This window comes from Musa acuminata, chromosome BXJ2-2, assembly GCF_036884655.1.
Source record: "Musa acuminata AAA Group cultivar baxijiao chromosome BXJ2-2, Cavendish_Baxijiao_AAA, whole genome shotgun sequence".
In the NCBI taxonomy this organism is placed as follows: Eukaryota; Viridiplantae; Streptophyta; class Magnoliopsida; order Zingiberales; family Musaceae; genus Musa; species Musa acuminata.
In genome coordinates, this window is record NC_088339.1 from 22,082,581 (window position 1) to 22,106,536 (window position 23,956).

At 37.7% G+C, this 23,956-nt stretch overlaps 3 protein-coding genes and 1 long non-coding RNA gene across 4 annotated transcripts; all 4 read left to right on the forward strand.

Moving 5' to 3' along the window:
- Positions 1-4,580: 4,580 nt before the first annotated feature.
- Positions 4,581-10,201, forward strand: LOC103971074 (uncharacterized). The gene is made up of 6 exons (XM_009385023.3): positions 4,581-4,906; positions 6,405-6,604; positions 7,651-7,791; positions 7,869-7,949; positions 9,619-9,743; positions 9,836-10,201. The coding sequence occupies exons 1-6, from the start codon at positions 4,684-4,686 to the stop codon at positions 9,882-9,884; spliced, it is 819 nt and encodes a 272-aa protein (XP_009383298.1). The 5' UTR covers positions 4,581-4,683; the 3' UTR covers positions 9,885-10,201.
- Positions 10,202-10,748: 547 nt separating this feature from the next.
- LOC135604798 (chaperone protein dnaJ 11, chloroplastic-like) lies at positions 10,749-11,216 on the forward strand. The gene has a single exon (XM_065094447.1). It carries the CDS (start codon positions 10,749-10,751, stop codon positions 11,214-11,216), a length of 468 nt encoding a protein of 155 aa, XP_064950519.1.
- Positions 11,217-11,699: 483 nt separating this feature from the next.
- Positions 11,700-18,023, forward strand: LOC135605358 (uncharacterized). The gene is made up of 6 exons (XR_010484422.1): positions 11,700-12,253; positions 16,236-16,283; positions 16,817-16,854; positions 16,965-17,146; positions 17,503-17,579; positions 17,666-18,023. It is a non-coding gene; the product is annotated as an uncharacterized LOC135605358 (long non-coding RNA).
- Positions 18,024-22,124: 4,101 nt separating this feature from the next.
- On the forward strand, positions 22,125-23,924 carry LOC135605359 (cytochrome P450 CYP94D108-like). The gene has a single exon (XM_065095354.1). It carries the CDS (start codon positions 22,254-22,256, stop codon positions 23,799-23,801), a length of 1,548 nt encoding a protein of 515 aa, XP_064951426.1. The 5' UTR covers positions 22,125-22,253; the 3' UTR covers positions 23,802-23,924.
- Positions 23,925-23,956: the final 32 nt, after the last annotated feature.

Consider the following 23,956-nt stretch of genomic DNA (forward strand, 5'->3'; position numbering starts at 1 on the left):
CTGCGCCGTGCTCCTCGGCTGCATGTTGCCCGAGACCATGCTTGCACGGCCTGCCCGCCTGCGCTGTGCTCCTCGGTCGCATGTTGCCCGAGACCACGCCTGCGCGGCCAGCCCGCCTGTGTCATGCTCCTCGGCTCCATGCTGCCCGAGACCACGCCTACGTGGCCAGCCCGCCTGTGTCGTGCTCCTCGGCTACATGTTGCCCGAGACCACGCTTGCGCGGCCTGCCCGCCTATGCCGTGCTCCTTGGCTACATGTTGCCTGAGACCACGCCTGTGTGGCCAACCCGCCTGCGTCGTGCTCCTCGGCTCCATGCTACCCGAGACCACGCCTGCGCGGCCAGCCCTCCTGCGTTGTGCTCCTCGGCTCCATGCTGCCTGAGACCATGCTTGCGCGGCCTGCCCGCCTGCGCCATGCTCCTCGGCTGCATGTTGCCCGAGACCACGCCTACACGGCCTGCCCGCCTGCGCCGTGCTCCTCGGCTGCGTGTTGCCCGAGACCACGTTTGCACGGCCTACCCACCTGCGTCGTGCTCCTTGGCTCCATGCTGCCCGAGACCACCGCCTCTGCGCGGCTCGCCCGCCTAAGTCATGCCCCTCGGTTACGTGACCGTAGCCTCCGCTCGGCCTAATCAACTGAGTTGCGCTCCTCGGCCGCACACTACCCCAAGGCCATCGTTGCAACCCTCCTTAATTATTAAACTCCACGACCCCCGCACCCTTGGTAACAGACCGGCAAACGCCGGGCAAGGACAGTTTCTCAAAGTCAAAGCCATGCATCGGACTCCCATTACAACAACTGATGCATAGCTTCCTTCCGGGGGGGAATATGATGAGGGTAATAATTGCGATAAGACTCGTGTGATATCAGCTGCCCCAGGTGACGTGTCATGCCTCTGTTGACCTGATGAGGCACCTGGTCAACGTGGACCGGAATGCCTACCAAGGTGCATTAACGCCCTGTTCAGGTTCGATCCCTCACGCCACGCCAACGGTAACGTCAGATGCTACTAGAAGTACGGTCCTGCTCCCTGCGGGCCAACACATCAGGCAACGGTAATTCTCACTATAAAAACCCTCGCGCTCCGAGGAAAAGAGAGGAGGAGACACAGAGAACTTAGCCAAAGAAACCCCATATGACCATCCACTAACTTGATCGTTGGAGGGGTTGGGTCGAGCTCCCCGACCCAACCTTTGTGCAGGTGCGAAGGCGGAGGTCGTCCACCAAAGGCGCAGGCGGGGGTTCTCTCCAGGTGGAAACGATGACCCCGTCCCGATCGGACCAACACAATCGGCCGCCTCAGCGATCCCGAGAAACGTCCCAGGGAGATCCCCTATCATTCGGACCCGAACTAAACCGCGACGGCCCCGAGGCCACGGCTTGAAGTTGTTTACACCAACAATAGTAAATAGTAAAAATAATTTTATTAATAATCCATTTTATTATTTATAATTTTATTTTATAAAATTTTAATATTTCTAAGATATCTCTCTACAAATAGATATAAATATCCTTTTCTTCTTCTTCTAATCATTTTTATTTTATTTTTTTTCTCTTTTTGTTTTTTTTCTCATTCTACTACTGCTATATTCTTCTTGAGCAACGCAGCTAAAGTTCTGACGAATAAAATAAGAGATTGTAAAAATAAAAAGTAAGATTGGTAATTGATGAACTATAAATAGTAAAATTATATATATATATATATATATATATATATATATATATATATATATATATATATATATATATATAAAGGGATTATCAATAGTAAGAGGATTATCAATAGCAAGATTCATAGCAAAATGGAATTATCAATAGAAATCAGTTTTTGTTATTTATAATCTTATTTTTAATACTCCTATGACACATCTCTATAAATGGATGTAAATACGTGTGCACTTGATTCTAAAAGAAGTCTTCTAGCTCCTTCCATATAACCTCTTTTTCTTCCCCCTTCATTCCGTTCTGTTCTTCTAATTGCTAAATCATCTTTTATTATTGATGACAAAAAATGATGAAAAATAATATAGATAATCAAATAGGATAATTTGAAGATTAAAGAGGAGGTGGAAAATGACTTTTTATATTTATTAGATCAATTTAATATTTGTGAGAAATGAGGTAGAAGATAATGTATATTTATAATAGCTTGGAACATGATTTTTTAGGTCAATCGCAAAGATACTTTTAGGTCTTTACATGACTATTCAGATTATGAACGAATGGTAATTGAAAAGTAATGAGTTTTTTCTTAAAAGTGATAAAACCATTTAGTTTCATATTGATTGAGGAGTATGGGAACCAAGGGCTCATAAGTCCGCTTTATCCTCAAAGGTGTTTTTTGGAGCTCACAAGCTCCGAAAGAGCTCAATCCCCATCGCCCAAAGCGGATAATTCCTCGCCTACGGGCTGCACCAAGACCGGCCAAGTGGTCCTTTATCAAAAAAGTTCCCTATATTCATAATTTTAAAATAATATATTTTTTTTTACTTGACACTTGAAATCCCCCCAATAATTTTTTTTTTTACCTCCCTTTCCTTCATTTTCCAATCGATTAGGGTGAACCGATCCAATTAGAGTGTTTGACACTATATTACAATGTCTTCAACAATACATGAAAAATACTATAATATAATAAAAAATATAATTATTAAAAATATTATAACATAGTACACAAATATTATATATATTTTTTAATATTTTTATATTTTGTTACAGTAAATATTATATATTTTTTAGTATTATTATATTATTGTGTTATAGTATTTTCCTAGTGTAGGAAATACTGCAATGTAGTGTAAAAGCATTATAAATATAAAGTTTTTATATAATTTGTCTAAAAATATTATATTATAGTATTTTTTATAATATATTATAAAAATATTTTTATATTACTAAAATGACTGTAACATATTATAAAAACATTATAACTGGACCTGGCCACCTTATGCATCAATCCCTAAAAAGGGTATTATGAAAAGGGAGTGTTGTTTCCAAAACTTGAAAATAGAGAGTGATACCCACAAAAAAAAAAAATCTAAAAATAGAGATTTTTTTAAATCGCTCTAAACATATATCGATGATTTAATGATTTGATTTATTAAAATCAAGGTTTTCAATTACCCGTTATAATGAATCCTACAGACACTCATTGCAACTCTTATAACTCAATATATGCTCTTTGTAGCTAGCTGATAATTAAGATATTGGTCAGGTGATAATAAATCAGACTCATTTATCAAAAGATTGAGGGTTTAAAATTTTATTCAACATATTTATATATAAAATATTGTTATGGTGATTGTTTATTAGACCCATTTATCAAAAGATTGAAAGTTTAAGATTTCATTTAATACTTTTTTAACCTAAAATATCAATCTAATGATGGCATACTTATGTATCAAAAAGTTAAAAAATTCAAAATCTTATCTATATATATTTTTAATTACCTTTAGAAAGAAATTATTTTTAGAAAATATATTTGACATTATATTTGGCAATCATAATCAAGGATCATAGGGCATCAAGTATATATATATATATATATATATATATATATATATATATATATATAAGCTGGATTAAAATATTTATTATTTGATTTTAATTATAATTTTTTTTGTTATTTTATATCATTTATGTTTCTGTTTGCTTCTGCATAGGCGTTCAGAGAAAAGGGAATTTCCAGACAAAGGAAACTCCAAGAAAGGCATTCTTATTCAAGCATAAAATCCTTTATAAGCATTTGTCTCTTCTTCTGTCTTCCACCTTGATCTTTAATGGATAAATTAATTCCTTTGCAGTTGAAATGTTGGATGCATTAATTCCTTTGCTACATTGGGAGCATTGTATTTAAAATGATTAAATGTTATCCACTGCCATATTGCTCATCTAAAATGTAATTGGACTTGTATAAAATGGTACTGTAGACAAATGAACAGAAAAATCTTAAAGTCAACTCAGTTTTGAGAAGTTAATCCTGACAAAGGAAGTGTTAAGAGTGACATCAGGCTCAATTTTGAGTTGATAAATCTGACGGCATGTTGATACAAAATGATCCAGAGACTTCCTTCTTCTTCATGTGGAGTCTCTCCGCAGCTCAAGTTTTGGGACCAACCATTGATAAAGATTAGCTGTGAGATCTTCTTCAACCTTGGATCCACTCTTCAAAGAAGAATGCACTGATCTGTCTCCATGGCCAAGAGAAACAAAAAGATAGATAGCTTTGAGGAGTACTTTTAAGTCGACAGATGACAGCAGTGCTGTAGGCACTCACAAATGCCACCAAAACAGAGTCGATATCGATGAAAGCAACGCATCACTTTCCATGTTCCTACTGCTATTGCATCGTAGACCAAGTTCGGATTCGGAGTCTATAAATAGAATCCGATATCGATGGTCGGAGTGTAATATGAATTTGTTTTCTTACCTGTTCCCTTTACTCGAATAACTACCGTCCTTGTGATAGGGCTACCAAGGGGTCTGCGGGACCCGCTTACGACACGCAAGTGCGACCTCAACGTGTATGAAGAGTGTGCTTTTTGGTCTTATAAATACCGTAACGTGTTTTAGCCACCCAGCAGTGCTTGGGAACCAAAACGAAGTTTAAGGTCTTCTTTTTCTCTACGCTCTTCGCTTCTTGGATTCGGAGAAGGGAAGGATCGCCGTGAGCGAAGCGTCGGGATGAGAGGGGGCAGACGGCCGATCTACGCGGTGGCGGCATGGGTGAGGCGGCAGCCGTCAAAGGTGAAGGCGTTCCTGGGCGTGGTGGCGGGCATGGCAGCCCTCGTATTCCTCCGATTCATCGTCCACGACCACGACAACCTCTTCGTTGCGGCTGAGGCTGTTCACGCCATTGGAATCTCCGTCCTCATCTACAAGCTTACCAAGGAGAGGACCTGTGCCGGTGCCTGCCTTGTCTTCCCATTTCTTTTGTTGTTTTATTTTGATCTGTTATGGATGCAAGAAATTGGCTTTCAAGTCATTGAATCTGATAAATTCGTATCTTGTTTTGCTATTGTGTGCTTGATTTGTTTTTGGATGGAGCAGTGAGAAGGCGGATTCTGAAAATTTTTAGATTCAAGTTACAGATGCCCTATATATGATGAACAGAAAGATATTTGCCCTTCCCTTCTGATGGAACATATGGGCTGAGGGAGGATTTGATTTTTCGTTGAGGGTTCTGATTTAGTTAAGAGTTCATCTTATTTAGATTGATTGTTAACATTTGGGTTTTGATATGGAAGTTCAAGGGAGACTTTTTTGACACTGTCGATAGCACAGAACTATTAGTTGATTGCAAAGTTGAAAAGTTTTGGGGGCAGAAATTACTAAACATACAGAATATGGTTCGTGAGGTAACAGATGATTTCTTCGCTGATCACCAACTGAAATCCGTGAGAATCAAATGAATTCGACTACAGATATGCATCTAAATAACAAGGTAATTCCAGTTAATAATTTCTGGATCAAAGTAGCTAAGTTTGTAAAATGTCAACAAACAGTAGGTGGGAACTTCAGAGATGACATCTAAAGAGTCATGGTTTTTTGTATTATAAAGATCTGATTCAGACTAATGAAATTACAACTATCAGAGTCAAACTATAGGTACCAGATTTATTTGCTTGTGCTGGTGCCTTTTCCTTCAGGATATAAAGTTTGAGTAAACAGGCACCTTGTGTAATGTTTAGGTGCTTGTGTTCTATGATGACTCATAATCTTATTGCGTATATTGCATAAGGACTAACCTAATTTAGTAAGAAGATGAAAGAAAGACTGTGGGTGGTTGATGATGAGTCTAGAGCAACTTTTCTCGGTCTAACTGAAGCATGGGAATATGAGTAAAAACATATCTGCCTATGACTGATTTTAAAAAGCCTACTTTTGATTTATATGATTTGAGTTTATCAATCTTTTATTGTAAGATTTATGTTTTCCCATGGACTCTTGTTCTATCATTGTTGTTATTCCATCATTTAAAGGGCATATGAGAAGACAGAATTGTGAAATATTTATAAGAAGTCGAACTGAGTTGTCTGATGCAAGTGCTCTATATTATTTTGGTTCTTTGCCTTTAATTGTATAGGAAATTGTGTTGCTTGTGTCTTGGGAGTCCGTTGTGCATTTCAAAGTAAATTAACTTTGATTTTTTTTTTCTTGGAATTTGGAAGATCCTCTTTCAGGGCATCAAATACTGTCTGAAAAACAGAACTTTCTAACTTTGTAGTTTATTCACATGCATCTTCAAATAGTTGATTGTTTTAAGGTTAATCAAGATATATATGTATTATGTAAATGTGAAGCTGTTTCTTATTTCTTCTTACTGTACTTAAATGGATTAAATTATCACTTTCTTTTTTGTGGCTTTATATTTCACGTTATTTACTACAATGACTACATTGCAGGCCTTTCGTTGAAGTCCCAGGACTTAACAGCTTTGTTTTTAGCTGTCAGAATGTATTGCAGCTTTGTTATGGAATATGATATACACACTGTGCTAGATACCGCCACACTTGCTACTACCCTTTGGGTCATTTACATGATTAGATTTAAACTGAAGTCAAGTTACATGGAGGATAAGGACAACTTTGCTATATATTATGTGGTAAGATATCTCTTTTGTGTCCAATAAGTACTCTAAATTAAAGCTATAATTTTATTTTACTTGGATAGTTTGTATATGATTGATGAATTTGTTCTTCAATTGCTTTTTCTTCAATTTCAATTGGTTTGTATAAGAAAACATGCTTATAAGCACTATAATATTTTCTTCGGGTAAATATGAACACTATTATATGGTGTTATAATTTCATACCTTCTATTGAGTGCATTCTTTCTTTGATGAAATAAGGACATTTCTGAGAGAATATAGAGGATAAAGAAGTAATGAGAAGGGCTAGAAAAGAACAATGGAGAGAGAAATTTGATAAGCTAAATTTTGATGCCTAGAGACCCTACAAAACCTTTATTTATAACTTTTGACCTTTGCTCTTTCTTATGTTTATGCAATATGAGACTAAACTAGAGCTTACATGCACACAAGAAAATTCAGTCTCATATCTTCTCAAAGAGGATCTTAGTACTCTCAGAAATTGACTGTTTAACTATAAAAATATCTAGCCATACCTATACTAAAACATATTAGGAATTTTAAAGACATAAAACACTCCTAATAGGACTCCTCTTTAGTCCAAGTGGAACTAGTACTTCTCTTCAGCACTCAGTTTGGTCTTGACTTGGGTTCAATCTCCGTAGGTTTGATTTGGATGTGATTTAACATGGGCTACTTTAGTATGGTGACATTAGTAGACTCACCCACGTGTTGAGTGGTCAAATTAAAGATCTAGGCTAGCCTATTTAGGTTGCAAGGAACTGTCTTCTGTAGAGCCTTTTGATTAATGGAGTCACTTGTTAGTAGAATGTTAAATCATGACATGTGATCAAAATTCAGAAGATTCATCTTAAGCGAAAATTATACATGTGGCTTTTCTTCCTAACATCTTTTAAGCTAAATGCTATGTAAAAAGGTTGGGTTTAAAATACCATGGTTCGCCTTACTTGTCCGTATTGGTGTACTGACCAGCTGTCGGTATGGTTTTGATTTATAAGATTATAACTTGATTGAGTTCTGCTTCCATTATGTGATTATAGGTGGTGCCTTGTGCTTTGTTAGCCCTTGCAGTTCATCCTTCAACCTCACATAATATCTTCAATAGGATTTGTTGGGCCTTTTGTGTTTATTTGGAAGCTGTTTCAGTGTTGCCACAGCTACGTTTGATGCAAAACACAAAGGTACAACTTGAGATCTGAGAACCTTGTACATCTTTGAATCGATATATTCTTACTGTATCAGAAAACATGCTTTGCAGATTGTAGAACCATTCACAGCTCACTATGTTTTTGCTCTTGGGGTTGCAAGATTTCTGAGTTGTGCTCACTGGGTCCTTCAGGTTTGGTTTGTTGTGAAACTTGTTTTACAGTAATGTTATTCATACTTAAATTCTGACAGGCTTCATGTGATTCATGTTACTAATTATCACCCATGTATGTTCAACAGTAATTTTCTTAAACATAATCATGATCATAGGATGATAATATACTATTTGTTTAGCATTATAGAGGTAAAAAAAAATGAAGGGAAGGAACTCCTAGCTTGCAAGACTATTTATTTATTGGGAAACATGGATTCATACACTAATAAATTGTCTCTTTTGTTGTCCTCTTATTATGTTGCTTAAATTCATAAGATAGTAAAGTCTTGTTGCTCTTTGAGACCTTAGTGCCATATTGTGGTTACAAGGTTTGCCTTCATACAACATTCTACCATGTGTATCTGGTTATGAAAGAAGGTAACAAGAAGTCTAGGGACCTTGTTGAACATCTCAGTCTTGATAAAATGGGTTGTCAAGGCAACTTGGATGGAGGTTGTGCTCGGAATTTGTAACTGGTTGGAGGTGAGACATGGTTTTCGTGGTTTTTGGATGTGTCAATCTGGTGGTAGATGTAGCTGAAAATAGAAAGAACAAGCAAGAGGATCATTGGTTCTCCCCATCGTCTCTTCTCCCTCTTGTTTACTAGTGTTGCCTCAGCAACAAATTGTCATACTCGACTAGGCAAAACATTGTGTGAACATCACATTTCTTTTATTTATTATTTTTGTTATATAATTTATCCCTACTTGTAACTGAATCAGATCAAATAATCATATAATGAAATAGTAAGAACACTTTTGTTATTATTGTGTTATTCTCTCTGTGTAACCCTAGTCTTTTTTCCATAAAACTATCAGTATTTACACTTTCAGCTAAAGGGAAATATTTAATAAATGAAAATCCATACAACATCATGCTCAGACAGTTTACTTTGGTCAAGTTTGATGTGCTGGTCCTGTTTCTAATTATACTATCAGTATTTAGACTTTCAGCTAAAGGGCAATATTAATTAATAAAAATCTATACAACATTTTGTTCATACAGTTAACTTTAGTCAAGTTTGATATGCTGTTCTGTTTCTCATGAAATCGTGATTACGATGATCCATGTGCCATTTGTGCCTTGTTTCTCATGCAGCTAAGTTGGTATGAGTTAAATATGGGCCTTTTTTTCCATATATATGTCCTAAAATGCCTAGATCTATGTGTATATTGTTTGAGTTATCTGCTATTTTCAGGTTTATAGTTAATGTAGTCTGAAATAAGTTTCATTAGTGTTGCCTTCGAGTTGCTTAGACAATTTTCACTTGGAATCTCTCTCCTAAAATTCAAAGGGTTTTGATGAAAAAAAGGAAGAACATAAATGTTCTTTAAGCAACTGGGAAAAAAACTTAAGTTTGTGAAATAAACAACAAGAACATGAATAACTATTTTGGAGGGATTTATGTAGATGTAAACATCTCAAAGATGAATTATCTGGAGACCCTTGCATATGTTACCATGTAGATTTGCTTAGTTATTTAAAATCTAGTATGAGATGAAAGGGATAGGCCGTTTGATGAGTCAGGCAAAAGAAGCCTTTGACAATTAGTTCCATTAAAAAAAAAAGAAAAAAAAAAGCTAGCTTCTTTGCCAGTTGTACTCTAACAGTTAACATGTCTTAAAGCAAACAAATGATTCATTTACAGGTCCTAGATACTCAAGGACGCTTGTTGACAGCTTTGGGCTATGGTTTGTGGCCATCAATGGTTCTCCTTGCTGAAATTGTGCAAACTTTCATCCTAGCTGATTTTTGTTACTATTATGTGAAGAGGTAATACAGCTTTTCTCGTTGTAGATTTTTGTATGCGATTTAATTTTCAGTCTCTAATTCTGCTTTTGCATCATCTTATATTTCTCCTGCAGTCTTGTTGGTGGTCAACTTGTGCTACGGCTTCCTTCTGGCGTAGTGTGACCCTCTGCACATATCAGTTTGAATTAACACACGACGAATCTATCGTCTTCTCAATACTTCAATGCCTCTTCTCTCATGAGAGGCCTGCTTTGTGGCATCCTAAGTTATGAAGTAGTCATTTTCATGCGTAGCAAGATTTTCTTTCTTTAAAGTGGTTAGAGATGGATTGTTAATGTGAGCGCCTATGGGATACATAATGGTGGATCTTGGGTTGGACTTTCCTTTTTGAAACATCCGATTGTTAGATTGTTAGTTAGCTTTTTCCTGTTGTACTATGCCGTTGGTCTGAAAAGAAACATTGCGAAGCATTGCGCACATTACTGTTTCTTGATAGGACTTGATGTTTTGAATATAATTATCAAACCAATGTGCCTCTACAGCCCTTTTATATAAATAGCTTATTCGGTTTCCGTTCAATAATATAGTTTATGAGCACTGATCAATGCTACGTTTCGTCCCCGTAACCATGACGAGGGACATGACGACACGATCCTCTTCTGCTTCGCTGGCCCTCCTTCCGTTGTCGCCACCAAATGGTCGTCAACCCTCAACAACGCCACCCCGTCAACGTTATCCATTCCTACGTTGTCCATCCCTCGCAGGTCCACCCGCTTCACCGTTTCTTCCCCACGTCCCGTGACTTCCACACCTTTGGCTGTAGCCGTGTCAGCCTTCGAACTGCCGACAGCCGTACCCAATCCCACGCTGTCGCTGACTCAGCTCGCCGTAAATGCGGATAAGCTCTCCACTTCAATTCGGATTCCCATGGTTTTCAACACCTCTATATATCAATTCGTTCGGAAGTTTTCGATTGACATCCCACTTAACCTCACCTCGAACAACTTATTCTCGCCTTGTGTGCCCATGATATCGTCGTCCACCCTCGCTTTCCCCACGCTTCGCATCCGGAGCCCCTCCCTCCCGTCTTCGTCGTCGTCCTCCTCATCTTCCCGTCCTAGCCGTCGCCTACTCTGGCCCCGCTGCGCAACGACTGCGGTGCCACCGCCGGCAGCTGCAGCGACGCTCTACGACGTGCTCGGGATCCCTGCGAGCGCCACGGTCGGGGAGGTCAAGGCGGCGTACCGGCGGCTTGCGCGGGTGTGCCACCCAGACGTGGCCGCGGCTAGCAGGGCCGCGCCCGCGGACGAGTTCATTCGGGTCCATGCCGCCTACGCCACGCTCACCGACCCGGAGAAGCGCGCAGAGTACGACCGCAGGGTAATGGCAGCGGCCGCGTCGTCGATGGCGTCCGCGACCGTGGGGCGGCGGCCCCCGGGGCCGTTCTACTCCTCAAGTCCACGTCGGATGTGGGAGACAGACCAGTGCTGGTAGCTTGGCAGAAGCGGATTGGATAGAATAAGTATGAGATATCCGATCTCCATAGTTGGATAATATGTTTTATGCTGATTTTTTTTCCTCTTTGTAAAATGTAAATATTTAGAATTTTTAAGATATATTAGATACGATACGTATCTTAAATCTAGTATTGACTCTTACGACTGGATGATATCTTGTCGATTTCCATTCATGTTGCGACAAGAATCTCGGAAAAGCAACCGCAGACTCTAACAGGGATTCCGCGCCCAACGTAGAATCTCTTTCACATTAAAAACTTGAAGAAAATTGACCGCAATTCACAAGCAGATCTGCTTAATTTCTTCTTGAAGAACCGAGGAGTAAGAAAATTCTAAGTCGAGAGGCTGAGAGCAGCGGCAAGGGGATTATGATGCCGTAGAGAGAGAGAGAGAGAGAGAGTAAAAAGTATCTGAGATCATTTTGGCTGATGTTTTGATTAAAAAAGAAAAATAGTATCATTAATATGTGAGACTAAAAAGAATAAAAATATGAACCTTAATATAGAAAATGAAAAAATGTCCCTAGAATCTAAGGGATGAGAAAGTTGATGGCAGGAAGCTTCAGACACACTTATATCAACTAGAGTTTCTTAAGTGTATCATTTTAAGATACTAATGCTAAGTAGAATTTTCATATCTCTATTCTAATGGTCAAGATAATTAAATCTAAATGACATGTCTAACTTAGATTTAGATGGACATTTGAAATATAATTGATCTCAAAGGGATATTATTGTAAGTTCACCCACAAAAAAGCACAAATTTTGGGTACATTTCATTTTTTATGCCTCTCGAGCTCACGAAGAACAAGGAGAGCTACCAACGGAGACTTGGCGCAGTGGTGGCGGCGGCAAGTGAGGGATCGAGGAAATAACTGGAAGCAACGAGGGTTACAGAGACGGCAGGTGGATCCGCGCACACTATTCGAGGCCGTGCAAGATGAAGCGGAGGGTCCTCGTCGCGCTCCTCGCCCTCGCCGTCGTTCTTCTCGTCTTCTCCGTCGTTCACAAGGAGGTCTAAGCCGTTCCTCCGTCTCTTTCGGCTCCACTGCCCTCCTTGCCTTTTATTCCCCTTTAGGATCTTGAATTATGTGTTTTCTCTGCTAAGTTTTGTTTTCGATTTCACTTGAACTTGATACCTGGACATGCGCTCTGTCATAATTCTTGATCTTGGTGGTGAATTTGACCAATGATTTGGGTTATCGTGAAGATTGCTGCTTAATTTCTAATATACTTAGTGAATCTTATCAGAAAAAAGGAAAATTGCTATGAGATTATAACTGGAAGCCTGACGTCTAACGCGACCTAATATCCTTTTGGCATCACCTGACAGTAGTCTTTTCACTTCAGTAATTCCTTTTATTTGATCTAATTTACACGGTGCTGTTTTCAAACACTGCTTAAAAGTTGGTGAGATCACTAGCACATTTCAGTTTTAGCGGATTGACATAAAACAGACATGACACTGTTCTGTGGTTATTTAAAACGTTTGTTTGAACTTGACAATTGAACAAATTATCCTTCTTCACTTTCTTGTCCCTTTGATTTAAGCAATTTCCACTGGCCTATGCAGATGGACCTTTTGTGTGTTCTCTTGCTTTTCTTCTTTGTCGACATTTTTGGGTTTGTTAGTCTATGGTGACAAGCATAATATATGTAATGACAAGTGCAACATAGAAAGATGAAGATGAAGTGGATTAGTTGAAGGCCTTATGTCTAGAATATTTATAATTCTAATTAGACATGGTCATATTGGGATCTGTCATGGAATATTTGGCCATGTCCACCATTGATAGAACAAACTGAAAGTGGAAACATGGAAAAATTTGATAGAATGCCAATCATGTGGCCAACTTTGCCTTCACCTTTGCATTGCATATCAAGTTGGATTTCCAACCTAAATTGGCGTGATCATTGTAAGACTTTACAACAACAGACTTGAAATTCAGTATATTGGTTATAAGGAGTGTGAGAGGTTGCATATCGAGTTGGATTTCCAACCTAAATTGGCGTGATCATTGTAAGACTTTACAACAACAGACTTTAAATTCAGTATATTGGTTATAAGGAGCGTGAGAGGCATTCCGTATAGTTGACTATATAATAATTGTTACTATTATTGTAGAAAATAGTATCAAATGTAGTACTGCTATTATATTCTTTGCTCTGGAATGAACCATCCATCTTTTAACTTTTTGACTTGGTGGATGGAATAATAATGTCAACTCTTCTGGTTCAAACCTATTGTCCAATTGTATTAGTCAAATATCGGTGCTGGTAGCCTTGTAGCCTGGGAAAAGGTTCATTAGCATCAAATATAGTGTTGTCATTAGATGATAATTCTGCTGTGCTGAAAGAATTAAAGCTCACTTGTTTTAAGTCTGTGTAATTATATGCCAAAATCTAAGTTATGCATCTTGATTTCATGTCTTAGGTATGGTAAAACTTTTTGAGAAAGACCTTTGCTTTTGTCCTTTTGTTAAAATATACATTAAATGTTTTAAATGGCTTAGTACTAGTGTCAATTGATATGATTGCCTGAGTTACTATTATTTTCATGGATTTGTGGTGAATATTATGGTGCTGCATGTGATGCAAGTATCAGGTTCATTTAAGCACCCAATAGTGTCAACTAAATGTTCCATGTAGTTATCAATATTTTCAGAAATATGATGCAGGATATAAGAACTTGGGTTATGTTTGATAAGTAGACAGTATTTCTCATCTTTTTTGTGATTTTGAAGTTTATAAATCACAGTTTACTTTATCCTCTAAACAGACCTATATAAGTATAAATTACTGAAATTATATTATGGCATTCTAATTAGTTTTTTTGCATTCTATTAAAATGGTGGTTCTTATTAATGAACTTTAAGTTTTTGACTAATTAGTTTATTTGAGTTCTGTTTTGGTGCTAATAGAACTTCTGAAGAGAGTTCTTATTGTAAGTAAAATAAAGCTGCTATGACATGAAAATTTTGTGATTCTATTATGTAAGGCTTTGTGAAATCTTCCTTCTAATTGAACAATAAATTCATTTGCATCTTAGCGTGAATGTTTTAGGATTTTTTATGTACTGGATGTCAAACTGTCACATCCCATATTTATAAAAAATAAACTATCATTTCATAGTTCATAATTTACAATTCTTTTTTTCCTTTGAATTCAAATCTTTATTTTTACAACACTAAATATTTTTTAATTAAAAAAAAACTATATTTTCTTAGTAGGGGCACAAGTGACGAAAAAGTATCTTCATTTAAGTTTCAGATCTATTACAAAGTAGTAGGGTATTTTGAAAATAAATATTGGATAAAAACACATCAACAATCACACATAGTAAAAACTTTTGAAAAATCATAAAAATAATCTTCAATAGTCGTGAAACATATACAAATGTTAATAATTTAATATGAAATGATAACATATCAGTTTATTATAAAACTCATGTGTCAGAAAAACAATGATAATTCTTATGCAGTAAACAAAATCATGTATCGGTCATATACAACACATCTCGATGACATACATAACAGTTATATAACAAAGGCGTACATCACAGCCAATAGTGCACTCTCCCAACAGCGATAGAGAGGTGTACTCTACTGGATAGATTCCTCTCAACAACAGATAGAGAGAACTTATCTCGCACTCCCAACGATAGATGAAGTGGTATCTTTCATCTACCCAACTGAGGACATATTTATCCCAACAGTGGATGGAGGAACCGTCTAACTGTCATGTTTGACGACCTGGTAGTCTCCTTAGGAAATCACCTTATTTGCCCTCAATAGAGATACATAGTCAACTATGATTATTCATTTATATTTATCTATTCATTCATGCATGCATTCAAGAAGTAGTTTGATAAAATATTCTGAGGGACCATGCTTGATGTATGACTTACTAAACTATATCTATTAGTGGCTCTGCATTGTGATGGATCCATAGCTCCCTTCACATGTTGTACTTCCAACGTGGACCACATAGCATAATCATATATACTACGTGGTAACAATCACATTAATATCATCAATTTAATCTAAAAATAGGAGAAAATCAATAATCATTTTCATGATTCTAAAATTTAAAACTAATTAAATAATAACAATTTATATATAAGTTCTTGAAACATAAATATGTCTAATTAAATGAATTAGAACTATTATTAAATTAAATAATCATTCTAACATACAATTTAATGATCATTATTTATTAATAATATTTTAAAATTAAAATATTATTATAATTTAATTTTGAGGGAACTCCCTTTTTATTGGAGAATATGAGCTCTCCCCTAAAGGTAAAAATAATTTATTTTTTTTATTTTTATTTTACTTTCACACACAAAGATAGAATTGTAATATTTATTTCTTATGTTCACACACAATAATGGAATTTGAACTATTTACTTTCTAAAAATCACATCTCTCGTTAGAAAATAAATAAATTAATAATTTAATTGATTGACAAAATTTTTAACTTGTCCATATGATTAAAAAAATCAATTTTAATCATTTCTTTAACATACTACATAAACAAGGAAGTTAATAATTTAAATATAGCAACACATTATTTATGGTAATTAATTATGTTAAGGGAGATATAATCATCGGTGATTACACAGATAGTATTAAAATTAGAGATTGGGTTTGAGATAACCACTTTATTTAGCTGAAGATGGGGTAAACCTCTGGTGAATGATGATTCCTTTTTTTGCTTAGTTTTATGAAGTAGTTTGTATTGAAGTAACTAAGTTTTGTTTTTGTTTTTTTTTTTTTTTTTGATAGAACATATCCTGTTCTTTTTAGACATCATGAAAATATCAACGATGCCATGTGCACGGACTTCTTCAATTTTGGTTGTTAAAATTATGTGACATTTTTGCTGCCTAATCCAATGATACACAATCATAGTTAACTTTTTTGAATTTATAAATTCCAGCTGAAGATAAAAATAGTATCATTATGTTCAGAACTTATTGTGATCTTATGCAGGTAGGATTGTTATTGGACTCTATGGAGAAGTAGCGCCAAAAATTGTTGGTATGTTTAACTCCTAGTTTGTCATGATTCTTGGGCTTTTCACTTTAGACACAAAGCTGCCATTCTTTTGAACTTTGGAAAATTGTATATGGGACATCGGTATACTATGGCTGATTGTTTGCTTAAAGTGATTGGTACATGAACATGTATTTGTCTGCTCCCTAGATGTTGTTTTGAGTCTTTTAGTAAGCTACAAATGCAACCACTTAGCATATATGCACCAGTTGGGTGGAAACAAGTGTACAGTACAAGAATAGTGTGGAACTTTCAAGAGATGCTGTGGGAAGGTTTTGAGAACTATACCTTTCCAACTTTTTGAATATATGGAGGATTGGTTGAAATTCCCAAATTTTGGATATACCTGTTAATGTTGATTGTTACTGGAAGTGTTATAATTATTTTTTTGAGTATGGACTATAATGTTCTTAATTACACACGAAAAGAGAACTTTGGATATGAACATGTCCTCCAGTTTGGTATTTTTACCATATCTTGTTCCCGATATGTCAGCTAACACATTTCTTTTTTTCTAGTGGATAGTGCAGAAAATTTTAAAGCTCTCTGCACAGAGGTATTTGCACTTGCATCAGTAGCTATTCCTGTGTTGTTATTTGATTTTGTTCATCTTTTATCAAACATGTACATTCTAACAATTGTATAGCACGTATGATTTGGTAGCAGGTAAAAAGGGCAACAGAATTGGTGTAAGAAATTATCACTACAAGGGTACAAAATTTCATCGCGTAGTTTCCGGTTTTATGATACAAGGTGGCGATATCACTAACAGTAATGGCAGGAGCAGTGAATCTATCATGGTGGCACCTTTCCTGATGAGAACTTCACCATAAAGCATTCACGTGCAGGTTTGGATTTCCATTTCATATGTTGTCCTAAGTTATATTTCTAAATTCTAGTGACCTGGGGGCTGGCAATAAGTGAAATTTAGGTTTTCCATATACATGATTGTAATGTTCTTGAAGTTTCTATTTAATGCAAAATTAACTGGACAATACCCCTTGGATTTTCCCTTACAAAAGCTAATTGTTAATATGGGAAAGAATCAATGTAGACAACTTATTGTTAGAATATGTTCGGAAAAGAAGTTTGTTCTTGTACAAAACTTATTGATTCATTTACACAGTTAACTATAGTGATTAATTATCTAATGGTACTGTTCGGCACATGCAAGACATCTTACTAGCTTGTTTTGCCCTTCCAGGAATTGTTTCAATGGTGAACAGGGGGGCCTGATACCAATGGATCCCCGTTCTTCATCACCACAGTTAAGGCTAGCTGGTAAGGACCACTTCAATTTCACATCATGTAATAGTGCCAATATTGAGTGGTTTAAGTTCAAATATCTAAAGTTTCATTTGTGCTAGATGGGGAGCATGTTGCCTTTGGAAGGGTTATTCAAGGTACGGATACGTTCTTTGCAACTGATGGAGGAGCAGGAACATACATACAATGGGAAGCCGAGGAAGAAGGTTGTCATCGTCGACACAGGAGAGATACCAAAGCACCGATGGGATGAAGAAATCAGCCGCTTTTGCTTCCTTGCCACCCCATGCTGTTGCTGCAAGAGAAGTAGGAGTTTGTGGTTCTTGAGGGCTAAGGCTACACCACCACATTGCTCGTGTAAACCTTGTTAATGTGCCTTTGAAGTCATCACTTAACCAAATCCGGTCTTAACCCTTTCGCTTCACTTGGTTGCCTATAGAAATTTGAGCTTCACAAAAACTTGAGCTTTCTCTGATTGATTGAACCAGAGATTTACTGTTCTTAATACAAAGCAGAGATTTACTGTTCTTAATACAAAGCAGATCGATTGCACGTTTATCACAACATCAAATTCATAATCATATCAACTAAGCACATGCTTTCCAATGATAGAGAATCATTGACAGCAGTAATAGAAAATCATTGGAAGCAGCATATCAGATAAGAAATGATGGATTTATTTTTAACATATCATTAATATATATTTTAAGGACTGCTCAACTAAAATTTTAAAGATAAAGACAATCAAGATATAAGAATTTTTCATAGAGCCAAACAAGACATCTCCTGTAGTAACTCATAGAGTCACCATCCTATGATATACTACCAATGACAACTTTAACCCAAACAATTCAAGACAACTATCGTGAGTCATGATATCCTAACAACAATAATTTACAAAGAATTATATGTCAACTGTCTAATAAAATTAGACTTATAATAAAATTATATTAATCTCGACAAAAGCTCAACATCACACCCAACTAATATCAAGCAAAGATCACGAACAATCTGACTACTCATCATGGCAATTGGATCATCGCACTTCACATCGTATTATCTTTAATTTATAAAATTTATTCATCCATGCTAACTATGGTGGTAATAAAGATATCATCGATAGAGATAGCAATAAAATTCTTCACACACACTAATTTACACCCGGTTGCTTTTAAACTTGATGATATTTTATATCCACCCCACATTAAAAAAGATTCTTATATTTGTCTCTCAAATTTCTAAACAAAATAATACTTTTATTAGGTTTATTCCTAACTTGTTTCTTGTGATAAGCATGGGGGTATCCTTTCTTAGAATAAAAACAATATCTACAAGTGATTATCGTTAACAGCTTCATAAATTGTCCAACCAATTGTCATTGTTTCAATTTCTACCCCAATTGATGTATAGCATCATCAATTTGGCCATCCATTATCCTCCATTTAATGCGTTAACATCTTGTTATATTCTATAAAATTTGCTCATTGTGACTCGTATCGTAGTAATAAAAGCCACAAATTACCTTTTGAAATATCTTCTATATCTTACTTCGAACCACTTTAGGTTATTTACACTAATATCTAAGATTCTACCTTAATACTTTCCTTTGACAACTTTAAATTTATGTTATTTTTATGGATTATTTCATCAAATGTATATAATTATACTATCTCAAATATAAATATAAACATAAATATGAAGTTAAAATAGTCCACCCTGATGGAAGAGGTAAATATCAAACTTTAATATCTTACCTTTTAATATGCAGTATATAATATATCAAGTCATCATCAAACATGCCCCAACTTGTTAGTTTCATCAACAAAAACACCGATACTTGGTTAAAACTAATCTCACTCTCCTCCATCAAGTATAAATGACACTCGTCTTATGGTTAACATCTTTTCAATCTATCCTATCATGTATGACCATGAACATATAACTCCGATCACCATTTAAAGGATTGTCTCACAAATCTTATAGTTTTTATAGACTAAGAGTATTTGATTATTTGTGCAACCTTGATTCTATCCTATACTTCACATAAGTTAGAATTGAGATCTAGGTTGTCTTCATTGGGTATTCTCTTGAGTATCATGCTTTTTAATATTGTGATCCTTAAATTAATAAGATCTTTATATCACATCATGTCATATTCATTGAATCTAATTTTTCCTTCTAAAATCTTACTCCTTACATGGTGAGAGCCACCATTGCCATCCATCACTAAGTTCAAAGGGGAATAAAACAAACTCTCTCGAGATAATATCTTGTCAATTCTATGTCCCATGACTCAATTATTAGCACTCCTCCAAATCCCTATTCTATTATTGTTCTGATTTCACATTATCACATGCCTTCACTCGATCATTATGCATCACCAATATTTATAGTTACACCCTCAATATAATAAGATATGTTATTTGTCTTCTTCTTAATTAAGTAACACCATCATGTGTCAGCAAGTTTGTATCACTAACTTATCACCGACTCTCATGTCACAAACATAACCTAATCATGAACATCACATATTAATATGCTTTAAAAATAATATTATTAAACTATAATAGATCTTTGATCTCTACACTACCATAAATACTAGCCTACCAAACCCACAAAAATCACTCAAGTTTAAAAATCCTCTTATTGACGTTAGGCCATGTATAAAGAACATGATGTCTAACTTCGTAATGTTGCATAAAATTTTGTGTCATTTAATCCATACAAAATATTATTAGATATAAGTAGATCTTTCATATAAAGTAAAACACTGATGAATCTATTACCAGATACTAAGCACATTTGGTAAATAAAAAGTTTCACCAACGATAATTCGATTTATCCTATGTTTGGTTACGACTAAAGGTTGACACTTATGATTGTTAAATGTTAATAATATTTTCTTACAAAAAATCTTGACGGATGATGTTTTTATACAACAATATTTGGCTTCATTCATCCTCAATGTCTTAGTTATGTATACAAACTCTTAAAAATTATTTATAGACTTAATCAAGCTGCAAGAGCTTGGTACAATGAACTTGGTACATTTTTAATGTCTATCGATTTTGTCAATTTTAAATCTAATAGCTATGATGACAAGAGAGATATTATATACTTATTGGTTTATATGGATTAACTCAATGACAGATAACTCTATTGAGATCAAATAATTCCTTAAGCAACTGATAAATAAATTCTATATTAAGGATCTATGGCTACTAAGTTATTTTCTTGATGTAGAGGTTGTATTCACATTCATTACCTTTTTCTCTCTCAAAATAAGTACATTTTAGATGTATTACCAAGAACCAACATGTAAAATAAGAAAGAGAGCTACCATACTCTCCTCCACTAAGTCATTTAAATTATAAGATATTAGTCCTACAATGAATTTCATATAGTATCAATAAGTACTTGGTTCCTACTTACCTCTTATTAGTCTAAACATTTTATTTATAGTCAATAAATTATTATAGTCCATGCATTGATCCTTTCACTACTCGTTTATACCAGGTATATTGTATAATATCTTAAAGGGACTCTTGATTTTTATTTTTAAAAATAATTATCCTTTCATCTTCATACATTTATTATGATCGGATAGACAATACTAACGATAAAATATTCATATTGGTATACATTATCTTTATCAAAGCAAACTCTATCAAAAGATCCAACAAACAAAAAATAGTCACTATGAAAATTGAGTATTATGTCATTGTCCCTAGAGTTCAACTAGATTATCAACCTGATATCACTTTTCAACCTATTCCGATAATATATTACGACAATATCCATACCACCTATTTATACTCAAATTTGATATTTTACTTTCATATAAAATATAATAATCTAATTTCACTTCGTCAAAAATCAAGTTATCAGAAATAATTATATGTATCTCATGTCTATATTTTTAATCAACTTATAGACTTTCTTACAAAATCACTTAGTTTGTATGATGTTCCAAATGCACCGCTTCTACCTTATCATCCGTGATGGCAGCACAATTTTACGTTAGCATGATAAAAAAATTATTGATAACAATAATAAAGAATCATGAAAACTACCAAATCGGGCAAAATGATCGATCTTGAAACATTATATTTTTAACGTCTCATCAATTCTTAATTCAGAAATAATTTTTTATATCCATAAATATGATTGAACGACAACACTACTTTCCTCGATGTGTATAACTGTAAAACGTCTTTCACTCGAAGACTAAGATTGGGTTTGCAATTGAGACACCTTTTACGCCTAGTTAACGAAGTACCTTTGCGGCTTTGCCCACTGCTAACGTGCAGTTCATAGACGGACTTGTTTGAAGGGTTTGAGGGAGTTGTTGCCCTCAGATCGAGACACCATTAAATAGAACCGTTAACTGACGCATCATCACCAATGTCTCCGGAGACGGTGGATTCCCGCGAACACGGTACAATAGCTTAGTGCGCACAAGCTGTAGTCACGTGACGTCTGAGTTATCCGATGCGCTTATCTTCTCTGGAGTATGGCGAGCGGTGACAACCAAAGGCGACTCTATCATTAAATAGAACCCTGAACTGACGCATGTGACTGGAGACGGTGGATTCCGGCTGTGCACTAAATTGGCGCACTTGCCGAAGCCGTAGTCACGCGACTTCTGTGTTATCCTGCGCGCTTCTCTTCTTTCTAGTAAGGCCTGCGATGACAACCAAAGGCGACTCAATTATGGTGCTGGAAATGGACGTCTGCTCCGTGGCCGCCCTCTTCGTTCTCTTCTTTTCTTCCCTCCTCTTCTTCTGCAGGCGACGCTTGCGTCCTCCCGAGCCCGCGGACTTGACCCTCTTACGGAGCTACCCCCTCGTCGGGAACCTCCCTCACTTCGTCAAGAACCGGCACCGCCTCCTGGAATGGGTGACGGAGCTCGTCGCCGCCTCCCCCACCGCCACCGTCACCGTTGCCCCCTTCGTCTTCACCGCCAGCTCCGCCAACGTCGAGCACGTCACCAAGGCCAACTTCGGCAACTACCCCAAGGGCGACGCTGACGTCGCCACCCTGCACGACTTCCTCGGCCGCGGCATCTTCAACTCCAACGGCGCCGATTGGAAGTCGCAGCGCAAGACTGCCAGCTTTGAGTTCAACACCAGGTCCCTCCGCGCCTTCGTCCTCGACAAGGCCCGCCGCGAGCTCGTTGGCCGGCTGCTCCCCCTCCTGAACAGGGCTAGCCGGAGCGGCGACGTCGTCGACCTTCAGGACGTGCTCGAGCGGTTCGCCTTCGACAACATATGCAGTTTGGTGTTCGGGATGGACCCCAAGTGCCTCGGAGGCGGCAGCGAGGAGGGGGAGCGGTTCTTCCACGCGTTCGACCGGGCCGCGCACCTCAGCATCGAGAGGATGAACTGGCCATTTGCCTGGATGTGGAAGCTGCAGAAATGGCTGGGCGTCGGTGCGGAGAGGTGTCTCCGCGAATCGATGTCGATCGTCCACGACGTCATCGAGAAGGCCGTGAAAGCGAGAAGATCAACACCGATCAAGAGCGACATGGGAAGCGACTTCCTCTACCGGTTCGCGGCTGACGGCGCCAACTCGGACGAGTACGTCCGCGACATCCTCATCAGCTTCGTGCTCGCCGGGCGCGACACGACGCCCTCGGCGCTCACTTGGTTCTTCTGGCTCCTCTCCTCGCGACCCGACGTGGTGAACAGAATAAGGGAAGAGGTCAAGCGCATCCGGTCTCGGCGGCAACCGGGAAACGACGGTGATGAGGCAGCGGCGTTCACTCTGGAGGAGCTGAGGGAGATGGCCTACGTCCACGCTGCAATATCGGAGTCGCTGCGGCTGTACCCGCCGGTGCCGCTGCTCCCGCGCGTGAGCGCGGAGGAGGACGAGACGCCGGACGGGGCGCGGGTGCGGAAGGGATGGACGGTGATGTACAACGCCTACGCCATAGCGAGGCGGGAAGGAGTGTGGGGAGCGGACTGCGGTGAGTTCAGGCCAGAGAGGTGGCTGGACGAGGAGGGAGTGTTCCGGCCGAAGAGCCCGTTCGTGTTCCCGGTGTTCCACGCGGGGCCGCGGATGTGCCTGGGCAAGGACATGGCCTACATCCAGATGAAGGCGCTGGTGGCCGGCATCTTGGAGAGGTTTGACGTGGAGGTGGCGGAGGAGAGGAGGCAGCCGCGTCACCTGCTGACGTTCACCATGAGAATGGAGGGAGGCCTGCCCGTGAGGGTGAAGGCGATTGAGGGTGTTTGATGAAATGACTGGTTAGACCTACTGGTGTTCGCTTTCTACGATGCGCAGCGCAGGGTTCAGTAGAACTTCAACTGAGATTATGTCAACAAATTTTCTTCTTGCATCTTAGAAGCTTAAAGAACAGTGCATGTAGCCGCTTGGGATGGGAAGTGCGA

Bases quoted from the DNA above. Each gene is read 5' to 3' on its own strand.
- LOC135604798 (XM_065094447.1), top strand. From the start codon at position 10,749: ATGATATCGTCGTCCACCCTCGCTTTCCCCACGCTTCGCATCCGGAGC.
- LOC135605359 (XM_065095354.1), top strand. From the start codon at position 22,254: ATGACAACCAAAGGCGACTCAATTATGGTGCTGGAAATGGACGTCTGC.
- LOC103971074 (XM_009385023.3), top strand. From the start codon at position 4,684: ATGAGAGGGGGCAGACGGCCGATCTACGCGGTGGCGGCATGGGTGAGG. The intron at 6,605-7,650 runs GTAAGATATCTC...ATGTGATTATAG, and splicing joins ACTTTGCTATATATTATGTG to GTGGTGCCTTGTGCTTTGTT. The intron at 7,792-7,868 runs GTACAACTTGAG...CATGCTTTGCAG, and splicing joins GTTTGATGCAAAACACAAAG to ATTGTAGAACCATTCACAGC.